Below are 13,853 nucleotides of genomic sequence, written 5' to 3'. Positions count from 1 at the left end.
AGCAAGTCTATTTCCAGTGCAACTTGAATTGACAACTCCGCTGTTAAGGCTTTCAAGTGTTCTTTGTCTCCCCTTGTGTCGAATCAATAAATTGGGTTTTACTTCCCGCGAAGACTGTTGTGATCCCCTATACTTGTGGGTCATCAACCACATTACCGTGGGGAATTAGAAGGGGATCCCCACCCACCAATTGTTCCGCAAGCAGCAACCGCTACGGTAAGCAACAGCTATACCGTGGGGAATTAGAAGGGGCTCCCCACCCACCAATTGCTCCGCAAGATACAACCATTACGGTAAGCGCATCCGTTAATGTACAAGAGGTGGAAATACGATTGACTATTCCGTCCCACTCCAGATCTTATGGTTAACACGGGTATTACGGCACAAGAATCACTGGACGACATTTGTTGTTAAATCCTAGATGGATATAAACCCTTGCAATGGAACCTCCACCATATCAACACAATCCATGGTTCCATTGCCCACCACATAGTCATATTCATAGTTATGAAAATAGTGGTTTTGGTTTTTATGCAATAGTGATAATCATAGTACTTTGCAAGTAGTTTGATAAAGATACTCAAATGACATGAGCAAGTGATGAACTTGCTCGAACACCTGCAAAGTGTTGCGCTTGGATGGTGTGGACTGACCCTTGTCCTCTCGTTGCTGAAAAATAGCATCATTGTCCGATAAGGGCAATGGTTAAAGAAGCATTGATGCATGATTCCATTTTTAGGGTTTGTTCCCCCCTTCCGATGTCGTTATTATTTCATGTGAGAGGTTGATACTAAGAATAACTTAGGGATACTTTATTTAGGGCAAAATACAACCTTGAAATGTTGTCAAGGTGTTTTTAGAGTCCAAAAGAATTTATGGACTTATTTTCATTATTGAAAATAAATTGTGTGATTTAAATTATTATTTTAATCATCAAATTTGAACTTATTCTTGGTTAACTTCAAAAATTCTATTTCATATTTTATTATGATAGAGTTTTTAATACTGAGTGGTTTTCATATTTTTAATTATTTTTTTAGAGCTATAATGATTTTCTAGAATTTGGTCAAAGTTTGTGTTTTTTAAAGAAATTTGGAAGTGACCAAATTACCTCTCGGGTCCACCTGCCAGGCAACCGAGCTGGTTAGGTTGGACCAGCCCACTGGGCTCGGTCCAACCGACCCAGTCGCGTCGTCTCCCCCGCGTCGCCCAAACCCTAATCCCCTCTCAGCTCCTGCGACGCCGAAATCGCCTCCGCCGTTGCCGCTTTATCCCGGCCGTCTCCGGCCTTCGCCGGCGGCGAGATGGGTGCCAATCGAACCGCCGTTCGATGGCGCACCTTCTGGTCCGCGTCGATCTGGGTTTCGCCGCCTCCTCGACTCGTCCCCGTCGCCTCTGCTCGCCTGCCATGATGTGCTGCGGCGATTTCGTCACCACCGACGCTCCTGGCGCCGTGGCGCGGCCGTGCGCCTCGCCGTGGTTGCGCGGGCGTTGCGGCGAGGTGGTGCCTGGCTTGGCTTGGCCTGGCGCCCCCATTCGCCCGGCGTGTGCCGCCGTGCCGCCATGGCTGCGCTTCTCTGCTTCGCCTGTAAGTGGTTCCCTCCTCTCTCTCTCTCACCTGACCTTCCTCCTCCTGTGCTTGAGCAAGCAATGGCTCCTCCTCTTCTTGGAGACGCCGCCATGCCGTGAGGCTACTGCTGTGCTAGGCTTTGTGTGGCTGCTGTTCTGTACTGGCTGCTGCTATTGCTACCTATGTGCTTTGCTGCTGTGCTTGCTGTGGCTGTGCGTATGTTGCTCTGGCTCTATTTGATTATCAGTACCTGCTTCTATGTTTCCTAGCTACTTCTGTTCATGTTGTATCTCTGCTGTGGCCCTCCTGTAATTGCTCATGAGCATCTAGTGATGCTCATGGCCTACTGGCTTGCTCCTGTCATTGCTACTGCCACAGGAACATCTTGTGTGTGCATAATCTTGGCTCCTGGCTTGATCCTTATGCAGGATCCTTGCATTATGCAAGTGCCAGTGCCCCTGTGTGCTAACTCTGTGCTGTAATTTATGGATATGCTCAATTGAGCCTAGTCTGTTGGATTAACATGGCTCCATCCCTTGATGGAGTGCTTCTGGATACAATTATAATGCTTTGTTCACTTATCTGTGATGCAATTGTTCAATTACATGGTTAATTTAATTGTCTGGGCCTTGTGATGATGCTAGAATTGATCCTAGCAGGCTTTAGCATGCTTTAATAAGCTTTGGTGATCAAGTGATCCACAGCTGCTTGTTTATTGCTTGTTTTGCTTAATGCATGTGACTGTCTGGTGCTTGTCCTGGTGATGGTGTATCGACGATGCCTTGTGTTCAGTGCAGGCTTTGCCTGATCAAGTGTTTGATGTGGCTTGCAGTGATCTTCTAGGTCATTTGCAAGTGTCTATATCACTGGTTGTTTGTGTATTTCAATTATCTATCTTGCTGGGCTTGATCACATAGATAATTGATGTGAACTGCTTAGCAGTAGTGATCATTTTACTTGAATTTGGTAGGGCTAGATGGATGCCAACCACTGGTTGGGTACCCTAGCCCACTACTGAACCCTATTGGGTGATGATGTGGTGGCTTAAGTGTTGGCTGTGGTTTGAGGTGGCCCTGACAGCCCCTTTGGTGTTGTCATGGTAGCTCCCCACCTTTCTGTGGCTGGTTGTGGCTTAATGGATACCTCACTGGAGAGTCCCTTGTTGGATTTCTAGTGAGCTTTGCTGTTGACAAACAAGAATAGACCTCATATGGTCTATCTGTCTGATGGTTTAGCTAGCTGTAGGGTGCTAAGTGAATCTGGGTGGCTAGATAGGGATTAAATCCTTGTTGGATTTCTCTCGGTTGTGTCACTGTGTTGACACAACCAGTGTTCGCTGGATGGTTTCCTTCTGGTTATTCATCATTTGCTTGCACCAAATGGCTGGGTAGCCAGATGATGATACAAGCAGGGTTCTACCTTCTTTTGCTTCTGTGACTTATGCATATGCTGGATTAGTATGAGCAAAACCTTGCTTGCTCATGATTTATTGGTATACCTCACTCCAGCTCCTAGTGATTTATGTGCTGATGTAGAGGATTGCTTCTATGTTGATCTTATGCTTGCCCTGCTCCTCCTTGCAAGCTGGTGATGCTTGAGTTGGTTCTGTGGTGATTTTGGAATAGGTGAGACAGCTCTAGCTGTTCACCTGTTCTTGCTGTTCTTGGTGTTCTTACCCTGTGAAGCTGCTGCCGATGAACAGCTAGGGTTCTGGTGGTGGAAAAGGTTTTATATGAACCTCACTTGGCTCCCTTGGTCGACAGCAGTGCCTGGCACCTGTTGATGACTCACTCTGGCCGTGTGTGTATGCTGTTGTGCATGCACAAGCATGGTTTGCTGTTGCACATGCACACTAGCTGTGTGAGCAGCTTGTGTGTGTGTGTACCTGATGCTATGAACTTGGCTGTGAGAGGATCAGCTCGGCAGAGTTGATATATCCTCTCCATTTCCATTTTCCTTCTAACCTGCCAAGTGGCAATGCCACTTGGCATAACTTATGTTTGTTGTGTTTGTGTGCAGGGAACTAAAAGATAATCAAGATGATGTGCAAGATCATCTAGATCCCAGATTTCATGAAGATTAACTTGTAGTTTAGGAAATTTCATTAAGTTGTAATCTTTCTTTATTTTCCTACTTTAGTTTCCACTATTCAATTAATGTAATGTGTTGTAATCTTTTATATCTCAATTCTAAATATTGTAAAGACAATGTATCTTGTGTTATTATCAATAAAGCTCAAGGTTTTCTCTAATGAGCTTTACTAATTATTTGTATTGTTCATAATGTGTATTATTTATAATTTACTTAATGAATTTTCTCATAATTGAATTATGGGTATTTATTTAATGTTTGAATTTGAAATTCAAATTCCACTTAGGTTTGAATTCAATCATGCAACTTAAAATTGAATTCAATCATGCAACTTAAATTATAATGCAATACTCTCCTCTCTTCTCAAAACCCTAATTTAGTTAGGTGAGAAGCAAGTTTGTCGCACTCTCGAAACCCTAACCCTATAAGGTGTCGAGAGAGAAACTTGTCCCCCTTCGATGCAGTTTTGTTTTAAAAGCGCGAAATTTCCCCAAAATTTACGATGCGTTGCACATCCCTTTCTAAAATCTACCTGTCTCTAAACCTGGGACATTACAATAATGATGATGTTGGTTGACAAGACTTTAACTTTAGGAACATTTCTACATCACCAAGCTCCTCCCACGAGAGAGCAGCTAGCAAAGGAGGCAGAAACTCGTCGATTTTTGATCGTAGAGGGCAAGGATGAGGCAGATGGCCGTAGCTGCTAGGTTAGACCCTAGCCGCCGCCTCTGTTTTTCAGGGGAGGAGAGAGACGGAGCAGAGCATGCTCGGTTCCTGCTCTGTGCCGAAGGCTGCTCAGCGCTATTTGAACTCTTGTTTATTTCTGGAGAATGATTTGAGTATTTAGCCGGACTGAGGTTTCCTCTGTTTTATCCACTATATTGCAGATTAGAGATACAATTGTGTTTAAGCCATGTACCTTACAACTTTGACTTGTAATCCAAGTCTCTTCCCATTTGTACCCTATATATTATTCCATGAAGATCAGATAATAAGCAGAACATACAGAATTAAGGTTTCATATTACTTCAGAGCAATTCCCATGATCAATTCTGAACTAAGAAAACAGATGATCACTAGAGTGTAAGACAATAGTTTCTGAAGAAGACAGCTAAAGAGTATATACAGGTATAAATGTATAATACATCTGGATATTTTGCTTGTAGATCTCAAAAGATCATCCTTTACATGAGGGGAGCATTACATTTACAGTTAAACTTACAGTGATAAGATGAGGAACATACATATCTGCTAAGTCTATCATGTGCCTATTTTCTACATACAGTGTATTGTCAAAAATTGTTACCTCGAAACTTGGGCATCAATTCTCGAAAAAAAACTTGGGCATGCTTGCATTCCGATTTTCAGTAAAACAGAAAAGGGGACTAATCATATCTACAGACTAAACCTATATGTCAACTAGTCAGTATAACTATAAAGGGAGCAAAATCAGACTGCCTGCACAGCATACTCGGCAAAAGGGCACAAGTATCGAACTTCTATTTTATCATGTCTGATGTCTCTCTCCAAGGCATCCATACACCTGGATTTCAATTGAGGAGAGTTTAGCTAGCAATTTAGCAGACTAGAAATTAAGTACAGTTTTAGTTAAAACATACATACCTTACAACGAATCAAATAAATCATCCACGTTTGGAGTTTATCTTGTACCATGTTGAATATATTGCGAGTTCATCCATAGTAGTCATGAAAAGAGTGACATATAAGCTTGCCAGTGATTAATCCCGCATAAACCCAAATTCATCAGCAGCACCCTTCAGTGTTAACGAGGAGCTAACTGGGTGATCTTTTTGAGCAAGTTACAGTACACCAGCAATTTTTGAGAGCAAACCTTCAGTGCTAACTTTCCGCCCATGAGATCTTGTTGAAACTCACCTCAAGAGTTTTTTTTTTGGGTCCTCCTGATTGTCATGAGAGAGAGGTATCCTTCTGACCAGGTTTTTGCGGGAAGAAAAGAATAGCAAGTAACGCACATATACTTAAGCCAATTGCACCATCGAAAGGATGCAGATGGTATGTGCTAATCATCCATAATGGTGTTTCAGGTTTGAATGTAATGATACTACTGCTTCTTGTGAGATAACTAGCAGTCATAATTCCAGAACGCATGCCAATTGGTGCAGCAAGATTCCCTCGCGTTCTTTGCTTAAGCCCAAATAGCACCAGAGAAAGTAGCAAGAAACCTGGTACTGAAGGTAGAGACCTGCCATTCATTTGCAAAAACGTCAAAATCATGTTTGTTACTTCTTGCTTGGTAGCACAACCATCCATGCTAGATTAGTAAAAAAATGTAACATAATTTGTTTTTTAAGGAGGTGAGATCGAGCTTTAATTGTAGGATTGGGCTCTTCTACAGTCCAGAAACGATATAAGAAAAGGTTCACTCCACTCATTCTCTTTTGTGCAATGTTAGAATTGCTTTTCAAACCATAAACAAAAAAAAGGTTTAGAACACACACACAAACCCACCCACCTCACCACGGTGGCATGTGTCAACGTAATTAATATTGCCTCCCAAACCACACTCAGTTGCTCATTAGTATTCAGTTATGACTGCCTAGAGAATTACCGACAATAACATGAACTGCGTTTTAAAAAGTAAAGCAGTAAAATAACAGAAGGGATTGTGGCTTGAATGGATATACCGGTGAATTAGAGAAAAGGCAAGTCCAGACATCAGAATGGCATGGTAGTAACCAAGATCAACCGCAACTTCTTCCGGAAGCCATGATCGGAAAACCACTTCTTCCACCACAGCAATGCTAGTTGCTGTGATAAACCCTCTAAGAGCTAGCAACAAGGAATTACTTGAATATTTGACAAGATCAAATGGTCTAGCTAAGAACGAAGAGGGCCCTTCTCGAAGAGTTGCAAAGCCAAGTAAAATACTTGTCGAATGCACCAACCAAACAACAGCCACGCCTCCAACAAGACCTTGCAGAAATTCTTGCACCTGCAGTCAAATGTTAAGCTGCCATATATAAATGTGTAGGCAGCATTCGACAAATATTTGAGCACAAGACAAGGCAATGATCATACCCTTGACACAGATGTAAGATTCATCCCATATTGCTCAACTGGATTCTCATAGCCACGTATTCTTTTTCCCCATAGCATGACAAGTATCATTATAGATACATACAGGCCAACAATGCAAGCATCTCCAACAATTCCTGTTGAAGCGCTTATTGTCCAACTTTGAACAAGTGTTGGCAGTAGAGGAATCACAACAGGAGACCATAGAACAAGTACCATGAAGGAAAATCCCAAGATCCTAAGAATTGAAAAGGACGAGTTACTCATAACATGATAAGAAGACATCACCATGAAAAGCTATAATAGGTTTAATATATCGATGCAGTGTTCACTATTTCACATAAACTTGCTGTAAAAGAACAAATTCAAGCAAACCATTGTTCAAATAACCACTATAGTCCAGAGTGAGCCGCTCACTGATAATGCTGGTAGTGATATATGAATAAACAATCAACAGTTCCATTATTTTGGAAGTGCAATTAAGTGGCATGTAAAATCTGTTGGCTGAACCGAAAATTTAAGGAGAGTCTCTGGAATCCATAAAAAAGGAAAGGACTTCTGATCTTAGTATAAAAGTGGATAAAAATAGTTGAACATGCAAGGCCTTTTGCTGGAGGATTTGGGACTCGAGCTTTGATACCAGTAGAAAAGCACGCCAGGAAGGTGCTGGCGCGATAGAACTTTGGAGGAGCATGAGAAGATGGTGGTGTAGTTGTTTAACTAAGTGTTTTGCATAGAGGGGTGTGGTGCAAATATAGGAGGGGCGTTCTTTTGGGTGTAATATGCCTGTGGTTTCTTCCGGTTTGATGAAAATAGTGTAAAAAAACGTAAGAAAATATGACTCGTCAAACATTGGTTACATCTCATAACGCTTCTGCAGACATATCAGGTATTTGTATTGTATGTAGGCTACCAGCTTGGCTCAACTGTAACAGGGAAAGATGGAAACACTATGTTCAACCATCTATAGCTACTTGAAATGGCAAAGTAAACATGCCATGCGAAGTGGTTCAGGCAGGAAACAAGATGTAACACGTATTCCTAAATCGTTCAGTTGGTCATGATGCTGGATTGGTAGTCGTTTCATCATCCCCACTAAAGACAAATCAAGCAGTTGTGATTGAGTTGTCACGTAGCAAGTCGGTAACTACTTCACTTTCACAAGGTCATTCAATAATATGATTGATTCAAGTTTGGAATACTCAAATGATTGGAAATTATGGTGGGCTCATTCGAGGCCAGCTGCAATTCAGAGGCACTTTAGCCAGTTGTTTAGAAACTTTTATATCCTTCTATCATAATCTATGGGATAGTGACATGTGAACTTTTTATTCTATTTTTGGAGCGAATTAGAATTTGAAAAAACTGACCTCTGGAGTAAGGGACGTTCGCTGATACGTAAGAACAAGATAAGCCTGTCAGTCAAGCTCATAGCACCACGAATACCTCCCCAGAGTAGAGCGATTTTCCCCACAAATTTCAAAATTCCACCTCGTTGTCCAAGTTCAGCTAAAACAGCAACGAGCCTGCTTGTAAAAGTCATACATGGTAAGCGTATTCAAGAGATAACAAAGAGATAATAAAAACGATAAATGAGATGGGAACATTAAACAGACCTATCATGATCAACCTCACCATCACCCTTTGTGGGTACTACAGGAGCTGCAACAGACATGGCTTTCTCAGCAAAGCTGCTCACTAAGTTGTTCTGACTCTTTTCCTGTTCAGTTCCGTCGATCTCATGCTCCTCAACTTCCTTTTGCTGAGATATAAGAAAATATGTGTTGTTACTAAAAAATGTTAAATCAAATATCTCCATAACAAGAATTAGGATTTTAAATTTGCAGTATGCCTCTGTTTTGGTGTAACATGTAATGTGCTATACAGATCAATCTCTGTGCACTACTTGAACTCGTGACAACTGAAAAGCCAGAACTAGTACCTGTTGCCTGATAATATACTATGCCTATACAAGAAATTTGGACTGACGTTCAAACAAAAAGCTTGACTAACTCCATCATCCATGTCTTTGATTCAAGTGATAAGAGAAATGTCGAAATATGACTGCTATGTTCTCATCCAACTACCTTTAAACATGATCCAAAGGCATGTTATGTCCTCATCTAACTACATTTAAACATGATCTAAAGGCGTGTGCATGTGCACATACGCACAAATGGAACAATGAACAAGAAAGAAACAACAGGGCATTATTTACTTACTTGATGATGTGCTACGAAGGCAGAGGCACCTAGTGCAGCTGTAACAGCCCCAACCATCATGCCTTTACCCTCTGACCTTGTTATCTCCTGCTGCTTGTGCTGTCCAGTTTTTTCAATATGATGATCTGTATTTTCTAGTTTTTTTCTGGAGGATGGATTATCTATATTTGCTTTGTCTGCATCCTGAACAATAAGATCCTCATTTAAAATTCCTGACTTCACTGCAGCTTTTGTAAGGTTGTCATGCTTAGAGACACCAACGTGGAAATAATTTCTTAAAGATGCTAAAGCTACACCAACTATGACGCCAACTGGAAGAACATTTCTCAGATCATCAGATTGCTGAACTGCAGTTGATACAGCTTCAATGACATTTTCTCCATGAACCACACCAAATTTCACAGTTGTTGGATTTCTCTGCACAGATGTAGCTCTGTATAATTCACAATCGCGCACAATAGTTCTAGAAACCTGAGTAGCGAGTCTTTCTACATCATGTGCAAGTCTTCTTTGAAGTTTCTCGGTACTTTTAAGCCCCAATTTGCGACCAACTTCAGTTTTGAGGACATTTGATAATTCATCAGTAATGAAGTATGTGAGGGTCTGTCTCAAAGCATTACCAGGCAACTTCTCATTTCCTGCAAAGTTCCCCAGAACCGAGTATGATGGAAAAATAACATTGTCTCTCCTAGGTAGAGCTTGGGAGGAATCTGCACGTTCGATCTCTTCCTCAATGCTGTTATGCTTGTCAGATTTAGAAATGCCGTCTTGCAGATTGTCCATTTGATCTGCTAGTTTCCATTTACCCTCTTGCGGATCAAGGAAAAGATCAGTTGCTGAGTTCAAATCTGGTGACTGGAGTTGCAATTGTCTTGAAAGATACTCATGAAGGTACAAAGCATGCTGCACCTTTAAATAAGGATTGGCAGCTATATCCAATAAATAATCAGGTGAGTCACTGCCCTGCTTTGTAATATCACCATTCACATACTTCCCATGTTTGTTTTTTTGAGAATCTCTTACCTTTCCTTTCGAAGGTGGAACGATTATATCAGAAACAGTCTCACCAGAAGTGTAATCCTCAGACATTATTGGACGAGCTTCAACAGAAATACTATGTTGCGGCTGATCAGAGGATGATTTTTTTTCCTTCCCACTCAACTCATTGTCCACATTGGCTGTCACATCAGACTCTGTCTCATCTACAGAAGGTTCATCAGTGGTTCCCTCAGAATTGTCCCCATTCTCAGAGTCACGATGTTTTTGAAACTGGTCAATCATATTTTCGAGAACTCCAAATACACTGTTGACAGCCATTTGAGTCGAGTCATCAAATCCAGTTAAGGCATCTAATGCCTGTGTCACATTAACTGGGGGAGGTCTAGATTCTTCTGGCTTAGAGACTTGCATGCTCTGATCAACAACATTATGTGCAGCCTTATCTTCATTGGCACGAACTGCATCACCTTCCTTATCTATCGCATTAGACTGTGGATTCGGCTCTGCTGTAGAATCTTCGGACTGCACTTGCTCTCTAGGAGCCCCATTTGAGTTGGTCATTGATTGATTATCCGAAACATTACTTGGAGCTGTTTCACTTCCCTCATCGGCCCTGTGCTGTTCTTCACTGCTTTCATTTACTCCAGAGCCAGAGTTTCCTTTCTCTGATTTGAGTTGAGTCTGTTCACTTCCTGTTTCAATTCCAGTTCCAAGAGTTCCAGAAGGTTGGTAAGGCTTTCCTTGTAATAGATCAGTGCCTTCTCCAGGATTCCTGTCGCTTGAGGTCAAATTAGTGTCCTTTTGGTCTCCCTCGCCAATGGATGTAACACTTCTGTCCTGATCAAGCATTTTGGCATCCTTATGTCCACTCTCCTGATCTGACTCTTTGACCTTTTCTTGGACCCCTGACCGGGTGGATGATCTTACACTAGTCCAGCCACGCTTCAGTGCCTCTAAATTGAAATTGCCTCGTCTAGATTGTAAAATTTCAGTCAGAGAAGTTGTAAGCTTTCCACGCACATCTTCAGGTACAGCTTCTTCTAGAGCTTTCACAAGAGATTCACCTTGTTCCACTGCCATCATAACCTTATGACAAGAAAGAAACATGTAAGAAGCTTGGCATGGCCAAATTTACATTTGAACAATGCACGGCTAGGATTAAATATGCCTCTTACGGTCTTACCTCTTAAGAGGTAAGTTAGAGCATCTTGCAAGAACTCCATCAGTAATAATAAAACAAACAAACTAAACATCGTGCAGCAAAGTAACTTAGGATGCATACACTGTCAAAACAAACTTAGGATGTTTAGGGAGTGGCCTATATTTTTGTAAATGAAATGTTATGATGCATGGATAATTTTACTACACCAGAGAATATCTGGTAAGTCTTATCTACCTTCTTCTTTTGATCATCATCGAGAGTACCAGGCATTGTAGCATCCAGCATATTCATCGCAAGACTTGCGGATTGTAGTACATGACCCCTTTCATCATCTTCAGAACTCTCTTCTGACTCTTGTTGTGACTCTTCTTCATCCGAATCTTTGCTAACCCTATCCATGTAACCATTATCTTCTAACAGCCCACTTCCACTGTTTTCAGTACCGGCATTTTCATTTGGAGAACCAGTGAGCAGCCCATTTGTTCCATGTGGGACATTATTATAAAAAATCAGTTGCGATTGCTCATGAAAATTATTATCTTTTGGGACCTTCTTGTTATCTGGTTGAGGTTCAATGAATGCTAGAGATTTGGATGGGTTAATAGTGATGTCTACATCTTTTATGAGCGGATGTCGACCCTTCAGAAGCGCAAACTCCACTGCTGACAGCCACTGCATAAATCCCAAAAAAAAAAAGTTAAAAGTGACAGCTGGAATAAGTACTTGCAATCATGATCCATAAGAATGTCAGATACTATGGAGTACTACAAGAAGTAGTGTTCGGTTCAATTGCTTAAAATGGATCTGTCAACGGTTAAAAACTCCTAGTAGATCAAACAAAAGGTCCAGGAGAAACGCTTAAGCCCATCATGAGTGAGCATCCACGTGCTTGCCCATACTCTCAGCACACACCAACAGAACAGGAAGGGGGAGGGGAAGATATCATGGTGAAGACTCAGAAATATGCATATAAACTCCTATTTGAGATGGCACAAAAAATGCCTCCACAGGGAGTAAAATGAAGAAAATGAAACGTTTACCTCTAAGGTAAGATTCTGGCACCACAACGCAGTGTACCTCTCAAAGGTGAAGACAGTGGAATGCACACAAGAACAAAGGAGAAGGCTGGTAAAAGGATTTTCTGATATTGAACTGCGTGGTACTGATAGAAGTGGCACAGTCCCATCATCACTCTGCAAAACATGGCTTTAAATTAGATAACTAGATAAATGATGTTGACAAGGCCTGAAGCTGGATCAGTATTTCACATTTGGATAACTTGACATTAGAATAATATGGTATGTAGTGACATGAATAAGGTATACCATTGATCATATAAACTATATTTTGAACTTATACCTGTATAAAGAGTACAGGTATTTTCACACGGGCAACTGATAGCCTCATGCTATTTTTCGCATAGAAATCATCAACAGTAGCAAACCCATGTGAAACCATGGATATTGCTCCATCAAAGTCCCGCAAACAGTTGGCTGACAAAGCTTTCTGAACATCAAAGTCTTTATCCTTTCCTTGAAAGAGTTCCTGAAAAAAAAACATCAATTATATCGACTACCTTAGAAAGACTTCTCACAAATGGAGTTAATTATTCGGACCATTTCACGGGAGTATAGAGTGTGGTGCCAGAACCTTATTAGCACGCAGAATATCGACCAAGCCAGCCATGAGCTTTTGATCAAGAGCTACATTATGAGGAAACGACCTGGTTGCTTCTTGTAGGTCAAAAGGATTGTCAATACAAACAGCAGCTGTAAGAGGAGTAGACTCTCCAACTTCGACAAGGTACTTTGTCAGCATATTGGCACCGTACCCCCACCCAACACCCATTATTGTCGTCCACGGTCTTTTGTTGTTTATGAAGCCTATTGCTGTGCATATATCGTCACTGTCGGCCGCTGTAAATAACCTGCAGAAGCAGTTTGTTTAGAACCTACAATGTTAGGCAAGATATCCAGCACTGGCACACCTCGAAACTTGTATATAACCACCATCAAGAGTTGCAGAGTGTAAAATAAGGCTGAATGATGTTACCTGGGCGTGGTAAGCGGCGACCCGCCGCATCCTCTGGGGTTCATGACAATGGGGAAGTAGCCGCTCTTGAGCGCGTCGAGCACGAACATCTGGACGGCGCTGTCCATGCTGCCGTCGGGTGTGCCGGGCACGACGAGCACGGTGGAATCGAGGCCATGCTCCTTGTGGAGGTCGAGATTGGCGGGCCAGTCGAGCGCGATGACCCCGCCGTCCTCCGCGGGGATGCAGACCCTCTGGTAGGACACCTCCTCACTGGGGGCCCCGGCGCCCTGCGCGGCGGCGGGGATGCGGCCGCGGCTGAGGTTGACGTAGTGGCGGTCGTCGGTGAGCAGGCGGTCGTTGACGCCGTCGAGGAGCAGGCCGCCGTCCTCGAAGGACACGGAGGGGCACCGCAGCAGCACGCAGCGGTTGAAGGGCGTCGGGGTGGTGAAGAGGATCCAGTCGCCCGCGGCCTCGTCGGAGGGGGAGGGGGAGGAGGAGGGGTTTGGGTAGGGTGGTGGGGGGAGGGTGGTGCGGAGGTAGGAGGCGGGGGAGGCGAGGGAGGAGACGACGGCGGCGGCCGCGGCCGCCGCCGCGGGGCCGACGAGCGCGAGGGAGGCCGGGAGGCTGGCGAGGAGGTCGGGGAGCGAGGCGCGGAGGAGGGTGTAGGGCCGGTGCCGCCGCCGGCGCTGGCGGCGCCGGAGCAGGAGGAAGAAGG

At 43.0% G+C, this 13,853-nt stretch overlaps 1 protein-coding gene and 1 long non-coding RNA gene across 2 annotated transcripts; both read right to left on the bottom strand.

Annotated features, from left to right (window-relative positions):
• Positions 1–4,791: 4,791 nt before the first annotated feature.
• LOC124658292 lies at positions 4,792–5,504 on the bottom strand. Its single transcript, XR_006989111.1, has 2 exons — positions 5,288–5,504; positions 4,792–5,207 (listed from the first exon to the last, which is right to left on the bottom strand). It is a non-coding gene; the product is annotated as an uncharacterized LOC124658292 (long non-coding RNA).
• A 9-nt stretch (positions 5,505–5,513) lies between these two features.
• LOC124658291 lies at positions 5,514–13,374 on the bottom strand. The gene is made up of 11 exons (XM_047196661.1): positions 13,157–13,374; positions 12,755–13,031; positions 12,464–12,649; positions 12,145–12,297; positions 11,339–11,776; positions 8,944–11,028; positions 8,338–8,483; positions 8,092–8,247; positions 6,725–6,959; positions 6,331–6,638; positions 5,514–5,888 (listed from the first exon to the last, which is right to left on the bottom strand). Exons 1-11 carry the CDS (start codon positions 13,261–13,263, stop codon positions 5,594–5,596), a joined length of 4,386 nt encoding a protein of 1,461 aa, XP_047052617.1. The 5' UTR covers positions 13,264–13,374; the 3' UTR covers positions 5,514–5,593.
• Positions 13,375–13,853: the final 479 nt, after the last annotated feature.

The sequence above is a fragment of the Lolium rigidum genome, chromosome 5 (assembly GCF_022539505.1).
Source record: "Lolium rigidum isolate FL_2022 chromosome 5, APGP_CSIRO_Lrig_0.1, whole genome shotgun sequence".
Lineage (NCBI taxonomy): Eukaryota > Viridiplantae > Streptophyta > Magnoliopsida > Poales > Poaceae > Lolium > Lolium rigidum.
The sequence above is the reverse complement of the archived record's forward strand: the minus strand, read 5'-3'. Positions and strand labels throughout refer to the sequence as shown.

What these genes read in the sequence shown, in the direction of transcription:
- LOC124658291 (XM_047196661.1), bottom strand. Translation starts at nt 13,263, where the DNA reads ATGGACAGCGCCGTCCAGATGTTCGTGCTCGACGCGCTCAAGAGCGGC. An exon ending in ATATTCTGCGTGCTAATAAG is followed by an intron (nt 12,650 to 12,754) that starts GTTCTGGCACCA and finishes TTTTTTTTTCAG; the next exon opens with GAACTCTTTCAAGGAAAGGA. An exon ending in GCCAGAATCTTACCTTAGAG is followed by an intron (nt 11,777 to 12,144) that starts GTAAACGTTTCA and finishes GGATTTATGCAG; the next exon opens with TGGCTGTCAGCAGTGGAGTT.